The sequence below is a fragment of the Ammodytes marinus genome, assembly GCF_949987685.1.
Source record: "Ammodytes marinus genome assembly, contig: scaffold_93, whole genome shotgun sequence".
Lineage (NCBI taxonomy): Eukaryota > Metazoa > Chordata > Actinopteri > Uranoscopiformes > Ammodytidae > Ammodytes > Ammodytes marinus.
Genome location: NW_027648209.1, coordinates 42,501 through 65,000, shown reverse-complemented (window position 1 = coordinate 65,000; position 22,500 = coordinate 42,501). Strand labels below are relative to the sequence as shown.

Below are 22,500 nucleotides of genomic sequence, written 5' to 3'. Positions count from 1 at the left end.
GAGAAGAAACATTGACTAAACAAGCGATTTTTGAGGGAATAAAGCCCGTTTTTCATTTTCTTTTGAAGGATTCGGTGTTATATATATATAACTGGATTCCAGTGTTGTTCATTGGAAGAATCGGTGAGTTAAACTATTGGAAGAATCGGTGAGTTAAACTATGTAAAAGTGTTCATTAAAATGTTAGCCTAATTCTTTGTACTGAATTAGCTAACCCGAGAGAGATAATGTAGTTTAGGGTGTGTGTGTGTGTGTGTGTGTGTGTGTGTGTGTGTGTGTGTGTGTGTGTGTGTGTGTGTGTGTGTGTGTGTGTGTGTGTGGCCTACCTACCGTGTGTTATCCACAGACTGTCCAAAAATAGATTAATCTATATTGTAAACAAACTAAGCTACTAGCTAAGCGCGGTCAAGTGTAGCCCGGTTGAGTGACGTGAACGCCGCGGCCATTATAGGATGCGGTTCAGTGTAGTTTTACGAAGTTATATTAAAATGTCTGTCTTTGCATTCTTCTTGACTCGATTGTAATGAATGTTAAACTAAAGTACATGTGTGTGTGTATTTTTGCCCTGTTATAAGCAGTCCGGGGATTTTAAGAGGAGATGCTTTGATGTGTTGACGAGCACAGATATTGGCCGGAACGGGTGTTGCGCCGAAATCTGTGACCCTTCAGAATGTGTGACCGATAGCGGACTTCAGCATATGGACCACAGCTGCAGTTTACCGGTGGAAAGTGACACGCAAAGAAACTGGTAGGAAAATCATCCCAATCCCATTTGGTTATAACAGGTAGTGGACTGTGTTGCCAGATCTAGCAAGAGAAACAAGCAAGCAGGCCTATGAAAACAAGCCCCATTTAGCCTATAGGGTTTTTCTTGAATGCATCTTACTTTGCCCAACTATCAGTTTTAAATCAATTCTTTAATTGTTTTGATATATATATATATTATAATAATAATATGCTATTAATAAGAGTGAGCTGGGGCAATGGAAGGCTTTTACCAACACTTTATTGATTTATTTTTTTTTATTTCACATTTTGACGGACGAAAATTATTGTCAATTATCACTATCGGCAAAATATCAAGATAATATCTTTGGTCAATATCCCCTAATTCCTGGTGCTGCACATTAAAGTGATCACCTAATTAAAGCAGCTCACACACACACGGCTCACTCCCCTCCCACCACACACCAACACACACTGAAAGGTTTTATTTTGCATTTCCTCAATTCCAAAAATACTGCAACTTGCACAATAAAAAAAAAATAACATCTTGCCAACCAAACTGAGGTACATAATGTGGTCGCATGCATGTCATGCAAACATTAAAGGCCTACTTCACCGGTTTGAATATGAAGGTGTATTGAATTCTGAGATCCTATGTAGTATAAATGTGCAAAAAATCGGTTCATCCTAGCCTGAGAAAAGGCAGAAAGAGTGTTTTTTTAACCCTATATTTCTCTTTCTGTGATGTCACGAGAAAGAGAAATATAGGGTTAAAAAAAACACTCTTTCTGCCTTTTCTCAGGCTAGGATGAACCGATTTCAATTTTTTTCGCACATAGGATCTCAGAATTCAATACACCTTCATATTCAAACCGGTGAAGTAGGTCATTAAGCAACAATTCAATATCAAACTAAAAGCATGCTATCACCAATAATATCACCTCAGAGAAAAACTAAAAAAATATATACAAAGCAAAACAATTAAACCCACATCTACTGTTACACACACAGTGAATACTAAATAAACATTCCACAACTTCATCAGAGTTTCTTATAACATACAATGAGTAGTCCATCGGGCCCCACACACACACACACACACACACACACACACACACACACACACACACACACACACACACACACACACACACACACACACACACACACACACACACACACACACACACACACACACACACACACACACACACACACACACACACACACACACACACACACACACACACACACACACACACACACACACACACACACACCACATCCCAGAAGGAAGAACATATTACCTTCAATTTTCTCAGCGATATTTACTCCAGTCCGAAGAGCATCGATGTCAGGTTGATACTTGAACATAACAGGTGAATATGATTAATTTTGCATTTCTTAAAAGGGTTGCATAAATTAACGTTACATCCCCTCAGTGTAATTGTCAGTTTTGCAGTTATGTCTCATAAAATCGGTTATTGCGTAAAGGTTCAGTAAGTGATTTGGTTCTTCTAGCTAACTTCCTGTCAGTGACTAGCAGTTAGCAGTCCCCTCCCTCGTCCCTACGTCACCACCACATGAACACACACACACACACACACACACACACACACACACACACACACACACACACACACACACACACACACACACACACACACACACACACACACACACACACACACCCCTACATCTCCACCACATGAACACACAGCCGTCTTCATCAGATAGTGCCGCGATGGAGAGCAGCGAGTCATCGTTCACGGGCACAGAGACCCGCCTCTTTATAGCGCTCTGTCTCCTGATTGGATAAAACAATGAGTGGGATATCGAAATTTTGTCTGGCAATTACTGCAAAGCTGAATGACTGGGAGACCTGTGTTATGAACTACGCATACTGTTTAAGATAGATAGATAGATAGATAGATAGATAGATAGATAGATAGATAGATAGATAGATAGATAGATAGATAGATAGATAGATAGATAGATAGATAGATAGATAGATAGATAGATAGATACCTGTGTTATGAACTGTGCATACTGTTTAAGTGAATGCTGTATGAATATAGAGTGATTTAACACGTATACATTATTAACATAAATATAACGTTTACTTATATGGGCGATTGAGGTCAGATTGTATTAAAACGGTTTTCAGGAAAGTTTTGATCATGTGTATAATGTAAATGTCTCAGAAACTCACTTATCTAGTTTAATACAACTGGCATAATAGTGTTAATATTAACATAGATAGATAGATAGATAGATAGATAGATAGATAGATAGATAGATAGATAGATAGATAGATAGATAGATAGATAGATAGATAGATAGATAGATAGATAGATAGATAGATAGATAGATAGATAGATAGATAGATAGATAGATAGATAGATAGATAGATAGATAGATAGATAGATAGATAGATAGATAGATAGATAGATAGATAGATGGATAGATAGATGGATGGATGGATGGATAGATAGATAGATAGGGCATTATAGTGTTAATATTAACAAACATAATTAATATGTTTGTTTGTCCCTGAAGAAGGTGAAGTTGTAGTGTGTCACTATGACCACTAGATGGCAGCGACTCATAATAATTTCAGTTTGTGAACTGGAAGGAAAGTTCCAAACATTTAAAGAGACAGGCTGTGTTGTATAAGCCCTACTAACGTCCTCCCTCCTACATACTCAACATGTATATACTACATACTGTCTACTTAAAGGTGCTGTAAGCGGAATGGTTCTTTTAGCTTACTTCCTCTACTTAACCGATTGTGACAGGGAGGTTCTTCGGACCGTTTACACTGAAGTATACAGAAGCAATAAATAATTCTAAAATAAACTTCCATGTCATTTGAAATAGTATGAGTAGGACGTTAGTCTGGCTTTTCAAACACAGCCAGAGAATCCAGACAGACAGACAGACAGACAGACAGACAGACAGACAGACAGACACAGTGAAGACATCAGATAACATCAGTTTGCTGCTCAGCTTCTACTTTATTGTGACGTACAGCAGAGAATGATTCACAAAAAATCACAAGAGATGAGCTGATATTCTGCTGTACGTTTGTCCTGGAGAATTACTGCACAGGACGGATCATCATGCTGATGGTCTTCAGGGAGTAGTCATGACCCTTCCATTGGTGCCAATCCACTCCAACAGCAAAGAGAGTACCGTCAGCCCCCCAACGGTAGACCCCGTTTGGATTTGCATAGTGACATGTATTGTACCAGAACGCTCCCAGGTATGTTTTGGCACAATTTCCTGACCAGGGGTCCTGGTCTTTGTCGAAGGTGGTGAACTTCATTCCATTGTGAAAACTCAGGGCGTCTCCTAGAGAAACACAATATGAAGCAGCGTGTTTAATCTTGAATTTAAAAGTAATACTTCTGACACCACTGAGACTATTACTTCACTAATGTGATGAGCCATTTTCTGCAACATTTCTGACACCAGTGTGTGACGTAGTTTAAAGGCTCTGTCTGGGACTGCAGAGTAGAGATCGATAGATAACGACTGGGTCAATATGTGGATCATGCAGATTTAAAGTATTTTGTGCCTGCCAGAAGGCCATCCCATATTACTATTGCTCATACTTCAGGATTATGCTTATTCTTCCGTAAATTTAGTAACTGCTACTCCTCCTGAACCCATGGATGTAGAAATGCAAAAATTTTAACAGAATGTGTCCCCAGTAGGGGTGTAAATCTCTGCTTTCATCACGATACGATATTACATCGATTCATTAGACAACGATATGATATTTGCCGATATCTAAAATCTGCTGCGATACGATTTCGATTCGATTCGATTCAGGGGCCTGTGATCGATATGAGACGATATTATATGCCCATTTAACACAAGATGGCCTATCTCGTTATCTAAAAATAGCCTACATGTTGATAATATAATAGCCTTCTTAATCGTTTGTATAATTTTCATTCATTTTTATGCATTCTGAACACTAAAGATCTTGAAATTATCAGGATAAACAACAAACTTAAGCTGCTACCTCGGCCATTTCCCTCTTTTTGATGACATTTTATTTAATGTCAAGGGGACTTCCTTATAAAATACCTCTATCTATGTAAAATACAGCTAAAAAAATATTATCTTGAATTATTTGATTGAACGATTATTAGGCATCTCAGATTAAAGAGTAAACAATGCTTGGAGTGACATTTGAGTAGTTTTGGGCCGTGTGGGGTTTCAGGGCACAGATTGGTGGATTCCTCGCTAGCTTAGCTCATTAGCCTAATGGAGCTATCTACTTTAGCTGAGGCTGCGGTAGCTCGTAAATTCACCCCGAGGAGAGGGTGACCGCCCCGGGGAGCGCAGGAGCTTCTCACCGCTGAGAGAGCAGCCGAGCCGCGCATTCTTGGAACTTTACACTGCCAGCCGGGCAGCACTGTGCTGGACAGCTCGCTGGGATAACAGCCCAAATGCCCCGCTCGGCTGCTAACCCCCGCTAGCCTGTCGAGCGCTGCCCGGGTAACGTCAGTTCGACTGCTCTGTCAGCGGGGATATATGATCCTCTCCCCATGGTGCAAACACCGACAGGTCTGTTACCGATGGATTTTAGTGTCCGAAACTTTGATGATGATGATACACAAGCGAGAAAAGTGTCACAAACACCCGAGCAAGGACATTGTCAATATAAAAGCATATAGGCCTACTAGGCTACATCGATTTTAATCGATGTTTGGACGATGCATCAATGCAGTTTTATCATTCGCAAATCAATCGATGGATCGATCTACATCGATGGATCGTTACACCCCTAGTCCCCAGTGCACAGGTCCATATGGTGGCACAGTTATTCAGCCTCAAATTTCGCAAAGTTTGAGAGGCCCCGTAAATCCGATTAGAAATTTCTCACACTCGAGCTCAATGTGCTTTACAAAAAAGCCTCTTTGGCCATGGACAAACAACATGATGTATTTTACCTAATTTGCATGAACTGAAATAATGTCATGTGAAATGTACTTCATGCATTTTGAACATATCATCATCAAATGTGGTTGCAGCCTTAGGGGGCGTGTCCACCAAAAGGCAAATGACATCCACATGTGTATTGTTTTTTTAGTGACGTAGTTTAAAGGCTCTGTCTGTGACTGCAGAGTAGAGATCAACAGATATCTGATATTAGCTTGTTCACATTACGATTGGTTGAATATGTGGATCATGCAGATTTAACTTATTCATCACCAAACTTGGTTCTCATCTTGAGAGCGAGTGTGGCATTAGCTTCACCAAAGCATTTTCTGCCCGACCAGGAGGGGGGCGGGAAACCCTGGGCTAGCTGTAAGCGACAAGCGGAAGGCAGATTCAAAATTTCCAAATTAATTTTCTAGGGCAAGCACAGATGCTCACCTGCCCCTCCATTGGTGAATCCAGACACATTCAGAGTGTATCCATCAGACTCCGCTTCAACTCTGAACAAGGAGTAACGAGCGAACACTTTGTTCCCCTCAAAGTCCTCCATGTCGACCTGCAGCTCATAGTTTCGCAGACGAGTCAACTGGTGGATGTTCTCCAGACCTGAACACACACAGACATATGTTCCACATTTTGTATTGACCTGTACATTCTTTATTCAAATTCTCTTTGACATTGCCATCAGCTTACAAATAATAATCTAAAAAACTTAAAGAGGCACAAAGAGAACGTGCCTAAAGGACCAATAAAATGGGCAAAGGGGTTTTGTGTGTATGTTTAGGGACTGGGGTCTAGTTTCTCACCGAGCCAGTACTCCCCAGCAGCGTTACCAAAGCCCATCTTGTATTGATTCCAGGGCCTGTAGAAGTTCACTGTGCCGTCCACTCTCCTCTGGAACACCTGGGGAGATAGAGTGAGGGGTTAACCAGCTGAACACACAATATCGGTCAGCTCGGGTTTTCATGCTGTACAATTTAATTTCAGATTGAAAAAGAAGACGCGACGCCTTCATTTTCTGTACTCCTGCATTCATTTGAAATTGAAAAATTATTCAAATACATAAACATATACCATATATTTGTGGCATATTGACCATATATGTGCTCACTTAAACTTTTCAAAAAACATTAGTCATTTGCAATTTTCTGCTATCCAAAGTGTTAAAAAAATCATGTGGTGCGACCGTCCACAATGATTTTCTTTTTTTAAAACTTCTTTGACATTACTCTGAATGTATTTAATTATTAGTCTGCTCTATTTGGCATGATCTCCTACATGTGTTGTAGTTCTGTGCAAAATTGGAAAGCATTTGCATTTACCTTTCCATCATTATATACAAACAAACTTTGTACCAAATTGTCCATTTCATGAAATATCATGTGGTGCGACCATCAAGAACAACCACTTTTAGTACTTTTATGTTGAAATCCATTCAAAGACAGGAAGTTGCATCATATGCCAATTTACCAAGGACCCATGGAAGCTTCAAACAGGTTTGTAGCTCACTCTTAAAGGCCTACTTCACCGGTGGGAATATGAAGGTGTATTGAATTCTGAGATCCCATGTAGTATAAATGTGCAAAAAAAAAAAAAAATCGGTTCATCCTAGCCTGAGAAAAGGCAGAAAGAGTGTTTTTTTTAACCCTATATTAATCTTACTGTGACATCACAGTAAGATAAATATAGGGTTAAAAAAAAAATTACTTTGTAAATATTACTGTGATGTCACAGTAGGAGAAATCACAGTAATATTTACAAAGTAAGGTTTTTTTTTAACCCTATATTTATCTTACTGTGATGTCACAGTGAGATTAATATAGGGTTAAAAAAACACTATTTCTGCCTTTTCTCAGGCTAGGATGAACCAATTTCAATTTTTTTTGCACATTTATACTACATAGGATCTCAGAATTCAATACACCTTCATATTCAAACCGGTGAAGTAGGCCTTTAAATTTGGAAAAAATCAACCTTTATAACGGCTGTTATGATGTGTCGACTTTTGGATGTCATGTGGTACGACCGCAAAAAAACAATAAATATGAAGTTATTTCTACAAATATATACTTTTATTATAAATGTCTTGGTGCCCTATTGTTAAAAGCTAGCTTGTTTTCTTTAGGTGGCCCATTCTGTGCCTGTAAATTCTGATTGAACTTGAAAATATCATGCGGCGCGACCAAATATCATGTGGTGCAACCATTGTTAAGTGCTTTCCATGATAGAAATATGTTCTAGATTGGCAGTTTGTGTGTTTATATATATAGTTGATGATTCACATGCATTAAGTACTTTTTTTTAAATATTATTAAAATACTTTTATGTAATCTGAGATCTATTTTCTAACATTTCAGAAAAAATGGCTTATGTCTAATAATATGAGAACAAAAATGTAAAGATTATTTTGGAGAATGTCATTTCACTTTCATAATTATGCATTTATTATTAACATATGTATTTCTATTACAGTTGTAATCTTTTTTACTAGATGCCACTGCCAAACAAAGTGAAATCTGGCAGCATGTTGAAGGTGGATGTCAGTGACTCTGGAGAAAGCTTGTTGTAAAAATCCCATCAGTGAATATCTCCTCATAATCTGCTGCTACCTGTGTTTACTGTGTGTGTTCACTGAAAAACAATACACAGCCTAGGCTCAGTAAACGGGCAACTTTGTTTACATACTAGCTTACAGAGGCTGTACATTAACACCAGATTTTTTTGTTCAGCACGCACACAGTATGGACAGGTAGTGTGAGGAGATATTCACTGATTCTGACAAAAAAGTGATTTTGACAAGCGTTCTCTAGAATCGCTGACTTCTCCTTTAATCCTTTATCTACAGAGTCGAGTACCTTGTGAGGAGAAGGACGTTCCATAAACCCATCATCAACATGCTTACTGTCAAGTTAAATAATTATTCATGAATGTGTACTGCAATTAAAGGTGGGAGTCAGCAATTCTGGAGAAGGCTTGTTGTCAATATCCCTTTTTGACAAAATCAGTGAATACCTCCTCACCATCCACTACCTGTCTGTACTGTGTGTGCATTGGAAAAGAATCTGGTGTTAATTCATATCCTAGGCTGTTATGTAAACAAAGGGGTTCCGACCAAACCCCCGTAACTAGGGGTTGCATGTGTTTTTTTAGTAGTCTCCTAGCTAATGTGACAATAAGCATGTCAACACTTAATTTGGTGTTGAAGCCAAGTACTTGTCAAAGCTAAAGTATATGCCGATCAGCTTAGCCTATATCGATAGGATTGCTGCTGGTTACAATGGGTTGGACAAAGCCCCTTTTGTTAACATACCAGTTTACGGAGCCTAGGCTGTGTATTAACACCAGATTGACAAACTCACCGTCCACCTCCCTCCAGCTGACTCCATGTCACAGTACACCTGCAAACAAACACAGTCATCACAAAACAGTCAATTCAAGAGGGGCGCTGGTGGTGTAGTGGTAAGAGCGTCTAATTACAACATCTTTAGAAACTAAAGGTGAATGTGTGTTCACTAGAGGATGAAGTTTACCTGCACAGCAGATGTGGATCCAATGGGATAGATGGTGTACACTCCACTGGGGCTGCTATTGTCTCTGCTGTGGATGTCACTGCACTCGACCGGCTGGAAGAGCTCAATGCAGCTGATCAACACTGGAGCCATGAGGAGGAGGACTAACACCAGCTGGAACAGAGCAGAAGTTGAGATGGAGAAAGATTTGAAGCTTCTCTACTGTGTTTACATTACGGCCTGTAGATGGTGGTTTTATTGTTTTGTAGGGACTGGTGCGAACAGAAGAAATGTGTAATTGTCCCCCTACTTTACCGTTAATTTTTTTTTTAATGATTTTTTGGCATTTTCTTTATTAGAAAGTACAGAGTTGAAATGGGGAGACAGAGAGAGAGGGGGGATGACCTGCTTTACCTTTATTTCAATTCAATTTAATTCTGTGATTTCACGTCGACTGTTGGGCATCATGAGCATTTAAAAGAACCCGTTAGCATACAGAGATATAACACAGAAAGATGTAAACTGCTAAAGAGGAGACCGAAGGGAGTAACCCCCTAACACAAACAGCAACTGAATGAGGCTGCGGTGAAAGCCTGTAAAAGCATCACAAAAGAAGAATGCAAACGTTTTGTGATGTCAATGGGTCACAGGCTTGATGCAGTTATTGCAAGCAAAGGATTTGCGACAAAATAGTACGTTTTATTCACTTTAATTTATTTAAAGTCTATCTGTTCCAATACTTCTGCTCGCCTAAAAATGTGGTGTTCCTTTACAAATAATGATATCTCCTCAGTTGTGTATCGGATCCAGATGTGAATACCTGGAAATGAAAGCTGAAATGTTGAGCTATTGTCTCATATTCATCTTTTGGTGTCAAACCCAAATGTTTCCAGTCTATAGCAAAAATAAGGGAATTGGCCTCACTGTTCCGATACTTATGGAGGGGACTGTATAACACAGAAAGATGTGAACTTTACCTTCATTGTCAGATATCTGCTGAAGTGAGTTGTTGAAAATCCTGATGTCAGTCCGTCTGGATCTCTGATGAGCTGTTTTTATATCCTAAAAGATGAAATCAAACTTTAGTGTTCAATACCTTGTTTATGTGCAGCACAGATTTGAAAGATCTATCTATCTATCTATCTATCTATCTATCTATCTATCTATCTATCTATCTATCTATCTATCTATCTATCTATCTATCTATCTATCTATCTATCTATCTATCTATCTATCTATCGATCGATCGATCGATCGATCGATCTATCTATCTGGGAGCATCCTTACCAGCTGTCCATACTCAACTGGCTCCTTTCTACCAAATGAGCAGCGTCTCTACTCTGAGTCTCTCAAATTGACTGAGCTTCTCACCCTTGAAGTCCACGGCCGTAGAACGATGAGTAAATAACCAAACACCTGCTGTTTCACACTGATAAAAAGTGGCTGATCAGGTGGAACACACACACACACACACACACACACACACACACACACACACACACACACACACACACACAGAGTCTGAGTCTCAATTTAAACTTGTACATATTCTAAAATTATTTTTGTATGATTCAACAATGCTATTCAAAACATACTAATAATAAGACCTTTACAAACCAAATCAAGTCAATTGTTCTACTCATTTTAATTGTTCTACTCACCCAGAAACACCACAGCTTGTTGCCTGATCAGATTTCAGTAGAGATGCAGAGCTGTGCTGTAATTTATAAAGGCTCTCGTTCCTCTTTCTACACAGGGGAAAGTCCACACACTGTCAACATACCTGTGTGTGTGTGTGTGCGCGTGTTTGTGTTTTTTGTGTGTGCGTGCGTGTGTGTCGGTGTGTGTTGCGGGGCTTTCTGCTATTTCATAATACAGTGGACTTACCAGAATCGGTTGGACTCAAACTTGTTTTTATTTCACCGTGAAGAGGACTAGATGATTTATCTGACCTCAATAAGTTTTTAATCTTTAACTGTTTCATGTATTTTTCCATGGATGTGTGTATGTGTATACAAGACTGTTTGTATTATGTTTGCTATCCAGTGATGTGTGTGTGTACTGTGGAGCTTATTTATATTTTTTGTTTTAACTTGTATTGCAATTTTGCACAAAAAGCTCTGTATAAATAAAGGTTGATTTATTGATTAAACAAAACGTGGGGTGCAATAATTCTGCTCACTGCACTGCTCTTCTATCTAAAGTAAAGTCTCTACGAGGAACTTTTAAATATTTCTGAAACAGTCTAATTTTTCGTCTGATTATCATAAATGACATGTAACAGCAAACAAGACCATCAGTGCAAAGAATGCTATTTTAATATCGTTTTTCTTAAAGCCTTTGTCATGGGTATATGCTCACCCAGGAACAACAGCTGGCGTGGTAAAAACACTACTGCTTTTGTCCAAAGGGGCAGAGAAAGTTCCTCATAGCAGCTTTAAAGAGAAGTGTTTATAGTTTGCAGCAACAGAGCAGAGCTTGTCTCTGGTATTTTACTTCTGCTTCTAACTCATGCTTGTGCATGCTCCCTGTGAATAAAAAAATATATTGTGGAATCCAGTTGGTTCATAGACGGATTATGGGCCCCTGGGCCCAGAGTTTTAATGGGCCCCATAACACTCCTCCCTATCCAGTCAGGTAAACTGACTATTCTGCACAGATACAATTAATGGCAAAAACCTTTTAAGGAATTCAGTGTTTCCCACAGGATTTTGGGATACTATGGGAGGGACCCTGGTCCTTGTTGGGGGGTTCGGGGGCATGGAAGAAAACATGTACCATTTACACAGTGACGGACTCAGACTGTTTGAAGGGCAGGGGCGAAAAAATAAAAAGAGCACATTCTGGACAACATATTACATAAAATGTAATGTAACGAAACACCTAACACTGTGTTTGTAGATGTAAAAAAAGGGGGGTCTCAAAAAATTGAGTTTCAAAGACACTGTTTTCCCTTATTCTAGCGACTTTATAAACACCAACATGAGTTGTTCACATCATTGTGCACTTTCACATGTTAGACAAAGAAGGGAGGATGCCTTGCTGCTTTCATCTTAACTGCCATTTAAAGGTGCAGTGTGTAATATGACATCATCAAGAAAGTTCTACAAAGTTCTAGAATGCAACGCTCCCTGGGTAACCCCAACCCTTTCGAATAATAACAGAAGCTACAGTGGCCTTCAAGGACAAGAACAATTCTAAATTTTAAACAATGCACCTGATGACATTCCAACTATGACACTTTCAAGATGGCGGCACTAGGCCTTGGTCCAAAATATGCAGAAATATGGACATATATGAGACCGTTTCTAAGGGAAAAAATTATAATTCAAAACATTTCTTTCAGCTATTATGCACTAAATTAAATGTACTTATGGATATTATAATTACTTTCTACAAAATCTGCTAGGAAATAAAACCCATAATTCTACACACTGCAGGTATAAGTAAAAATTAGACTGGAGAAAAATCAATGTGCCGCTACCGTACAGTCTTTGACCGCTGACAGCCAGCTATGGAAATATTGAAGGAAGTTTTCCTTCATGTTGAGGTGATAGCTGACTAGCATCGTCTCTCTGTCATGACATAACCTACACTTGAATGAGGACCGGATCTTGAACGCTCAAAAAATAACTTGGCATCTAAATGCGCTTTTCCACTATGGGTACGGACATACTCTTAATCCGCTTTTTGCTTCGTTATCCAGTGGAGATTTAAATACCACTCGATGTAGCTGTTTGTCATAGCTACGCCACATGAAAGCAACGCCTCTTTCGCATTTCCCGTTCGTCGGCTACCAAAGAGAGGAACGTCTGCACCTCATTAGAGTACCACACCATGTTTTAATTGGTTTGCCGTATTCTTGCTCCAGAGGGCACATCATCATCATTTAGGCCTATTGTATGGAGGGGCAACCTAGGGCACTCAATCATTTTTGTTCACGTGTAAAGGGCAGCCAATAAGGCACTTTCTCTCATTTTCACCACCATAGAGGGCACTTTAGCAACACTTTTTCAACCATGGAGACACCAGATGGGCAGAAGGGCACTAGAAGGGCACCAGAAGGGCACAATGAGGGCACTCATTTAGGCAAGTCATTGAATTTTCTTGTTCTAGAGGGCATATCATCATAATTTATTGTATGAAGGGGCACCCTATAGGGCACCCAATCATGTTTTGCACGTGAAAAGGGCAGTCAATAAGGCATTTCCTCTCGTTTTCACCACTCTTGAGGGCACTTTAGTGCGCTTTTTCAACCATTGAGTCACCCCCCCTCTCTCTGATTTCACCACTGCATTTACAGTAAAATGTGTGTGTGTGTGTGTGTGTGTGTGTGTGTGTGTGTGTGTGTGTGTGTGTGTGTGTGTGTGTGTGTGTGTGTCTCTGTCTGTGTCTGTGGGTGTTTGTCTCTGTCTCTGTGTGTGTGTCTCTGTCTCTTTGTGTGTGTGTGTGTGTTGCGGGGCTTTCTGCTATTTCATAATACAGTGGACTTACCAGAATCGGTTGGACTCAAACTTGTTTTTATTTCACCGTGAAGAGGACTAGATGATTTATCTGACCTCAATAAGTTTTTAATCTTTAACTGTTTCATGTATTTTTCCATGGATGTGTGTATGTGTATACAAGACTGTTTGTATTATGTTTGCTATCCAGTGATGTGTGTATGTACTATGGAGCTTATTTATATTTTTTGTTTTAACTTGTATTGCAATTTTGCACAAAAAGCTCTCTATAAATAAAGGTTGATTTATTGATTAAACAAAAGGTGGGGTGCAATAATTCTGCTCACTGCACTGCTCTTCTATCTAAAGTCAAGTCTCTACGACAAACTTTTAAATATTTCTGAAACAGTCTAATTTTTCGTCTGATTATCATAAATGACATGTAACAGCAAACGAGACCATCAGTGCAGAGAATGCTATTTTAATATAGTTTTTCTTAATGCCTTTGTCATGGGTATATGCTCACCCAGGAACAACAGCTGGCGTGGTAAAAACACTACTGCTTTTGTCCAAAGGGGCAGAGAAAGTTCCTCATAGCAGCTTTAAAGAGAAGTGTTTATAGTTTGCAGCAACAGAGCAGAGCTTGTCTCAGGTATTTTACTTCTGCTTCTAACTCATGCTTGTGCATGTTCCCTGCGAATAAAAAAATATATTGTGGAATCCAGTTGGTTCATAGACAGATTATGGGCCCCTGGGCCCAGAGTTTTAATGGGCCCCATAACACTCCTCCCTATCCAGTCAGGTAAACTGACTATTCTGCACAGATACAATTAATGGCAAAAACCTTTTAAGGAATTCAGTGTTTCCCACAGGATTTTGGGACACTATGGGAGGGACCCTGGTCCTTGTTGGGGGGTTCGGGGGCATGGAAGAAAACATGTACCATTTACACAGTGACGGACTCAGACTGTTTGAAGGGCAGGGGCGAAAAAATAAAAAGAGCACATTCTGGACAACATATTACATAAAATGTAATGTAACGAAACACCTAACACTGTGTTTGTAGATGTAAAAAAAGGGGGGTCTCAAAAAATTGAGTTTCAAAGACACTGTTTTCCCTTATTCTAGCGACTTTATAAACACCAACATGAGTTGTTCACATCATTGTGCACTTTCACATGTTAGACAAAGAAGGGAGGATGCCTTGCTGCTTTCATCTTAACTGCCATTTAAGTAAAAATTAGACTGGAGAAAAATCAATGTGCCGCTACCATACAGTCTTTGACCGCTGACAGCCAGATACGGAAATATTGAAGGAAGTTTTCCTTTATGTTGAGGTGATAGCTGACTATCATCGTCTCTCTGTCATGACATAACCTACACTTGAATGAGGACCGGATCTTGAACGCTCAAAAAATAACTTGGCATCTAATTGCGCTTTTCCACTATGGGTACTGACATACTCTTCATCCGCTTTTTGCTTCGTTATCCAGTGGAGATTTAAATACCACTCGATGTAGCTGTTTGTCATAGTGACGCCACATGAAAGCAACGCCTCTTTTGCGTTCCCCGTTCGTCGGCTACCAAAGAGGAACGTCTGCACCTCATTAGAGTACCACAACATGTTTTATTTGGTTTGACATATTCTTGCTCCAGAGGGCACATCATCATCATTTAGGCCTGTTGTATGGAGGGGCAACCTAGGGCACTCAATCATTTTTGTTCACGTTTAAAGGGCAGCCAATAAGGCACTTTCTCTCGTTTTCACCACCATAGAGGGCACTTTAGCAACACTTTTTCAACCATGGAGACACCAGACGGGCAGAAGGGCACTAGAAGGGCACTAGAAGGGTGCCAGAAGGGCACTAGAAGGGTGCCAGAAGGGCACTCATTTAGGCAAGTCATTGAATTTTCTTGTTCTAGAGGGCACATCATCATAATTTATTGTATGAAGGGGCACCCTAGAGGGCACCAATCATGTTTTGCACGTGAAAAGGGCAGCCAATAAGGCATTTCCTCTCGTTTTCACCACTCTTGAGGGCTCTTTAGTGCGCTTTTTCAACCATTGAGTCGCCGCCCCCTCTCTGATTCCGCCACTGCATTTACAGTAAAATGCATCAATGTGATGATATTTGAGAGGAAAATTTAGAGGCTATATCAAATTCTGAGATGCAGAAGGAACTTTATTTTCTGATTTTTTTCAGCAGGCAGCACTCTTTACTCTGCAACTGTAAAACCAGTAGATTGGTCTGCAGACTCATGTTATATGATGGAGAGAACCATTTCAACAGATAAAGGGTGGATAGCTACTTTTTATGAACAGTACAGAATGTACACATAGAAAGTTTATTCCTGTATGTGTGTGGGGCTTAGAGGCCCCTCATGAAGCCCTTTAGACAGAGCTAATTATTCTGTTGTTTTGCACTTGCTTTTGTATTGCTCCCCTACTAGTGGAGGGGCCCATGTTGATTTATTTCCTTATATTGAGGCTATTCCTTGTTGGACCCTGTTATTGTGTAACTGAGCTCTTTGACAATACAACATGTAAAATAACAATCAGAAATCAAATATAATGCTCTTCATGTTTTATTAGTCAATGAAACAGAGTGATTTTAGCTTAGAAAGCTTGTGTAACGTAGTGACTTTGCTGATTACAAGTAGCGTGTATTAGGTAGCATCTAGAAGGCATTAGACACACACGTAGTATTAGAAGTAGCGTGTGGGGTCGCTGGAGTCACACATCTGCACGTGAACATGTGAGGTGATTCCTGGGTAGACTCTCTGCATGGGTAGCAAGGTGCCGAGCTTCTGGCCTTTCCTCACTGAGCCAGAGGTCTTAACGGGCTGGATGTAGAACAGCTTGAAACACAGATCTGAAACACACCACACAGACACACAGCATTACTAGCAATCAGACACACTTGCTCTGTTATGCTCATGGCTCCATGGAACAAAGTACCAACCGTACATTGCAAAGAACTTTCTCAGTTTTTTATAATGTAATATGGACCTAAAAACTGTTGCAACATAATAGAATTTCAAACATCTAAAAAAAAAAAAATTGTATAATCGCGATTTAAATAATCGCTACTGTTGCTTCTTGGCACTCGCCGTTTCTATGTAATAATCCTAAATCTTCTGTTGAATAAAACTCTGGGGTTATTGTGAAACCTACTCTCTCCTCTCATCTGGATGCCGTTGTTGATGGCGGCCTTGGCGGGGTCTGTGTAGGGGACGGACCGTCTCTCGATGGTCACGTCAAACGGAGCGTAGACAGTTTGCCCATCGGTGCATTTGATGTCCAATCCTCTGTGTGTCCCACTTCCTCTGAAACACAGACATTCAGATGGACTTGTAATGAAGCATTTTAAAATACTGTATTATACTTAAAGCTATAGTGCGTAACTTCTGTCCCCCCCATGAGGAATTCTGAGTAATTACAACAACACTGTCGGTGCATCTACATACAAGCTCTGTAAAGGAGGGATGTTGCTAGCTATTTTGTGGAGCTGATAATAGGCTTAATCAACTTTGTGTCAACTCCTTTAGTGATGGCTTGAATGTAACAGATATTAATTTATATGAAAAGTTACGCACTGTAATTACGATATAGATTTTTCTGACACATTCAGGTCCCTGACAGCGGATAATTTCCTTTTCTTATAGGCTAACCCTGCGTTCCAAATCACATACTTTTTCTTTTTACTACACCACATACCAGATATTTTCAGCATACTACAATTGAAGTGCATGTATTGGGACATCCTAAATCTTTTTGTGGCATACTAAATAGTAGGGAAGTATGGGGATTGGAACGCAGGCTAAGGTTGCGTTCCGAATCGCATACTTTCTACTATATTGTATGTAGAAAAAAGACTTAGGATGTCCCGATTCTTGTGGCCAGATTTAGGATGGTTAGAAGTACCCGGATGTCCTACTTCATGCGGCCAAGATTGTTAGTGTTGAAAACTGCATCCTATTTGGGCGATTCTGACCCACAATCCAGTGCGCACGTGAAGTGACGTCACATCGACAAAGCCTCCATATGAAAACAAACGGGGATGCGACGGATATAAAAGCAAGAGGCAAGATCAAGGCGCAATGTTATGATGAAATAAGAGAGTAAAGTATGTCCCAATAGTATGCCTACTGCATCCTAACTAGATTATTTTTATCGTCGGATGTAGTATGTAGAATAGAAAAAAGAGAGGGTATGCGATTCGGAACGCAACCTCAGTCTTAATTTTTTTTGTGTGAGAAAATGGAAACAAACCTGGTACCTACATTTCCCACAATGCAACATGAATAGTTGTAGTTACCTTGACGCTCCATAGTGTCCAGATCCATATGGAGGTCCGTCTGACCCCCTCTTTGTGTTCCCGGGGTTTCCAGCGCACAGCTGACCGAACCTCACACCTTCACACACACAACACAGGACAGCTGGAGGAACACACACACACACACAGTGACAATCAATCACACGCGAACACACACACACACACACACACACACACGGTGCAATAGGAACAATAGAATAAAGTAGAATAAGATAAATATAAACAATATTTACAGTTAATAAATTCTAAATACTAAATAGTGCAATGGAAACTTTACAAACGTTTCTGTGTCTTCGTACTCATTCAGCTTCCAGTTTAGCGTCAGATATTTTAAATTTAAATTGTTGAACTCACCAAGAAACACCACGACTTGCTTCATCTTCACGTCTGTTGGTCTGAGCAGATTTCAGTAGAGATGCAGAGCTGTGCTGTGATTTATAAAGGCTCCCGTTCCTCTTTCTACACAGGGGAAAGTCCACACACTGTCAACATACTGTACCTGTGTGTGTGTGTGTGTGTGTGTGTGTGTGTGTGTGTGTGTGTGTGTGTGTGTGTGTGTGTTGCGGGGTTTTCTGCTATTTCATAATGAAGTGGACTTCCCCAAAAGAAACGGTCGGACTCAAACTTTTTATTATTTCACCATGAAGAGGACTAGATGATTTATTTGTCCTGAATAAGTTTTTAATTCTTTAACTGTTTCATGTATTTTTCGTATTTTTACATGGATGTGTGTGTGTGTGTATATAAGACTCTGTATTATGTTTGCTGCTACACTTATGTATTACTGTACTATGGAGCTTATTTATATATTTTTGTTTTACGTTACTGTTAAAGCACCTTGTTGTCATGGCCTGTCTTTGTCCTGTCTTGTTTTGGTGGTTTCCTGTTTTATTTTGGTATGTCTGTCTCGTTCCTCCCCATGTCCTGTCAAGTTTCCCTCCTGTGTGATTGCTGCTCCCTCCCCTAAAGTGTTACACCTGTGTCTCGTTGTGTCTTGTATATATGCTCCTTGTGTTCCTTTGTTCCTTGTCTGTGCATTATGGTTTGTCCTGTCGGTGTTGGTGAGTCTCGGCCCGTGGTTCTTGTGTACGCCGCTCTCTGTGTTTTTTGGCCTTTTTGCCTTTTGGGAGTTTTTGTCATTTTTTGAGCCTTAATAAACTACCCTTTACTTTACGTTCTGCTTGCCTGCCTGCCTTCCTCACCATAACACCTTGTTTTGCACTTTTGCACAAAAAGCGCCATTTAAATAAAGTTTCATTCACTGATTTAATAAAACGTGCGGTGCGCTCGTGGTGTAGTAGTTGGACCTTAAAGTCTCTACGAGGAACTTTTAAATATTTCTGAAACAGTCTCATGTTTCCTCTGATGATCATAAATTACAGGTCCTTCTCATATAATTAGCATATTAAATATTAAATTGAACATATAAAGTTCAATATTTTCTGTAATGTACTGATAAACATTAGACTTTCATATATTTTAGATTCATTACACACAACTGAAGTAGTCCAAGCCTTTTATTGTTTTAATATTGATGATTTTGGCAAAAAAGTAAAGAAAAACCAAAAATCCCTATCTCAAAAAATTAGCATATTTCATCTGACCAATAAAAGAAAAGTGTTTTTAATACAAAAAAGTCAACCTTCAAATAATTATGTTCAGTTATGCACTCAATACTTGGTCGGGAATCCTTTCGCAGAAATGACTGCTTCAATGTGGCGTGGCATGGAGGCAATCAGCCTGTGGCACTGCTGAGGTGTTATGGAGGCCCAGGATGCTTCGATAGCGGCCTTAAGCTCATCCACAGTGTTGGGTCTGGTGTCTCTCAACTTCCTCTTCACAATATCCCACAGATTCTCTATGGGGTTCAGGTCAGGAGAGTTGGCAGGCCAATTGAGCACAGTAATACCATGGTCAGTAAACCATTTACCAGTGGTTTTGGCACTGTGAGCAGGTGCCAGGTCTTGTTGAAAAATGAAATCTTCATCTCCATAAAGCTTTTCAGCAGATGGAAGCATGAAGTGCTCCAAAATCTCCTGATAGCTAGCTGCATTGACCCTGCCTTTGATAAAACACAGTGGACCAACACCAGCAGCTGACATGGCACCCCAGACCATCACTGACTGTGGGTACTTGACACTGGACTTCAGGCATTTTGGCATTTCCTTCTCCCCAGTCTTCCTCCAGACTCTGGCACCTTGATTTCCGAATGACATGCAAAATTTGCTTTCATCCGAAAAAAGTACTTTGGACCACTGAGCAACAGTCCAGTGCGGCTTCTCTGTAGCCCAGGTCAGGCGCTTCTGCCGCTGTTTCTGGTTCAAAAGTGGCTTGACCTGGGGAATGCGGCACCTGTAGCCCATTTCCTGCACACGCCTGTGCACGGTGGCTCTGGATGTTTCTACACCAGACTCAGTCCACTGCTTCCGCAGGTCCCCCAAGGTCTGGAATCGGCCCTTCTCCACAATCCTCCTCAGGGTCCGGTCACCTCTTCTGGTTGTGCAGTGTTTTCTGCCACACTTTTTCCTTCCCACAGACTTCCCACTGAGGTGCCTTGATACAGCACTCTGGGAACAGCCTATTCGCTCAGAAATTTCTTTCTGTGTCTAACGCGCCCCACACACATCCTGCGTCTACCTCTGGAGCGCGTCGCGTTACCTTACTGCTGCCTCTCTCGGACTTTTCTCGGACACACATGCAACGTCTCAGCAGCTGCTGCTGCAGCGCTGCTTCTAAAAGCCCTATCTTTCTACATAGAGTTTTCATAGATAATTCCCATTAAAAATGAAGTTCTTTCATGTCATCTATGATGCATATGATTTATATTGAGTCTGGACAGTAATCCGTGCGCCCCATTGCCATTTTTTCTCTTTTTTTTGCCATATTTTCGCTTGTTGGAAGTTTTATTTTGAAGGGGACACACCAGGAAATGGTGAAACTACAGCGAAAGCTGCCAGTATGAGTATTTCAAAAATCACTTTACTGATTTATACGGGAGAGAGAGAGGGGGGTGTGGTCTGGGAAGAAGAAGGCCGTAGACACAGATAGAGCAACGGAAAACTGTTGCGCTCATCATGATCTTTTTTATTTCTTCACTATATTGGATCTCTATATGTGTCATTTATCCAAAAATGAAATGCCAGAACTAATTGAAAATTAGGTTTTAAATCCCTCGGATTTTGATTGCACAATTAAATCGTGAAATAAAGGGATTATTCGCGTATACGACTGAGGGATGTTTTATTTTGAAATAAACACACCGGGTAAACGTGTAACTAGAGTGAATGCTGCTGGTATGACTGTCAGCAGAGTATTTCTCTATCAGTTAAAGCACAGAGACGCGAGAGAGACGCGCTGCTCTCAGAAAAAAAATAGGCGAGCCTCCTGAGGTGAAGGGGAGCGTCGCTGCAGACGTGCCTCCGACGCGCCTCAGCAGTGCGTCTGAGGTTGGATGTGTGCTCGCTCTACGTTGATTTCACAGTCTGTGACAAAAAGTCAGACGCAGACGCGAGGTAGACGCGCAGTAGAGGTAGGATGTGTGTGGGGGCCGTTACCCTCTTGCTTGAGGGTGTCAATGATGGCCTTCTGGACAGCAGTCAGGTCGGCAGTCTTACCCATGATTGCGGTTTTGAGTAATGAACCAGGCTGGGAGTTTTTAAAAGCCTCAGGAATCTTTTGCAGGTGTTTAGAGTTAATTAGTTGATTCAGATGATTAGGTTAAGAGCTCGTTTAGAGTACCTTTTCAAGATATGCTAATTTTTTTAGATAGGAATTTGGGGTTTTCATGAGCTGTATGCCAAAATCATCAGTATTAAAACAACAAAATACCTGAAATATTTCAGTTGGTGTGCAATGAATCTAAAATATATGAAAGTTCAATTATTATCATTACATTATGGAAAATAATCAACTTTATCACAATATGCTAATTATATGAGAAGGACCTGTACATGTAACAGCAAACGAGACCATCAGCGTAAAACTTTCTAGAACTTTCTTGATGTCATATTACACAGTGTCCCTTTAATGACATTAACCGGAGACACTGATGAATTCTGTACAAACATTTTTTATTGTTTATTTCATACAAGACTGAATGTAAAAACTGAATATTAGGATCATATTTCTACACATACAGGACACGCGTATCTATCTATTTACATCTGTGTTCCTCTGTTTTCCCTGAGACACACTGAGTCTGTTCTCACTGTTTCACACTTTAAACTGAAATCTACATTTATACATGTAAACACAAACTGCTGCAGTGTTCTGGAATGTGTAACGTTAACATTTTAAATAAAGCTAAAGTCTTAAATTCAGCAAACATGTTTTTCTACCAGCAGATGGCGCTGTTTTTCTCTGTAATTCTAACATGAGGTCACACACACAGACAGACACTCACACTCACCCACACACTTTCACACACTCTCACACACACACACACACACACACACACACACACACACACACACACACACACACACAGACAGACAGACAGACAGACAGACAGACAGACAGACAGACAGACAG

The 22,500-nt window shown here is 40.2% G+C and overlaps 2 protein-coding genes across 3 annotated transcripts; both read right to left on the bottom strand.

The window, feature by feature from the left end:
- Positions 1–3,758: 3,758 nt before the first annotated feature.
- LOC307270926 (microfibril-associated glycoprotein 4-like) lies at positions 3,759–10,876 on the bottom strand. 2 transcript variants are annotated; one of them, XM_080054813.1, is made up of 8 exons: positions 10,853–10,876; positions 10,563–10,634; positions 10,169–10,253; positions 9,213–9,365; positions 9,042–9,080; positions 6,489–6,585; positions 6,121–6,288; positions 3,759–4,080 (listed from the first exon to the last, which is right to left on the bottom strand). In XM_080054813.1, the coding sequence occupies exons 3-8, from the start codon at positions 10,172–10,174 to the stop codon at positions 3,827–3,829; spliced, it is 717 nt and encodes a 238-aa protein (XP_079910939.1). In that variant the 5' UTR covers positions 10,175–10,253; positions 10,563–10,634; positions 10,853–10,876; the 3' UTR covers positions 3,759–3,826. The 2 variants fall into 2 exon arrangements, with proteins under 2 accessions (XP_079910939.1, XP_079910940.1); XM_080054814.1 differs by lacking the exon at positions 10,853–10,876 and having other exon boundaries at positions 10,479–10,617.
- Positions 10,877–16,243: 5,367 nt separating this feature from the next.
- LOC307270915 (leukocyte cell-derived chemotaxin-2-like) lies at positions 16,244–18,365 on the bottom strand. The gene is made up of 4 exons (XM_080054798.1): positions 18,325–18,365; positions 17,953–18,073; positions 16,809–16,960; positions 16,244–16,506 (listed from the first exon to the last, which is right to left on the bottom strand). The coding sequence occupies exons 1-4, from the start codon at positions 18,347–18,349 to the stop codon at positions 16,340–16,342; spliced, it is 465 nt and encodes a 154-aa protein (XP_079910924.1). The 5' UTR covers positions 18,350–18,365; the 3' UTR covers positions 16,244–16,339.
- Positions 18,366–22,500: the final 4,135 nt, after the last annotated feature.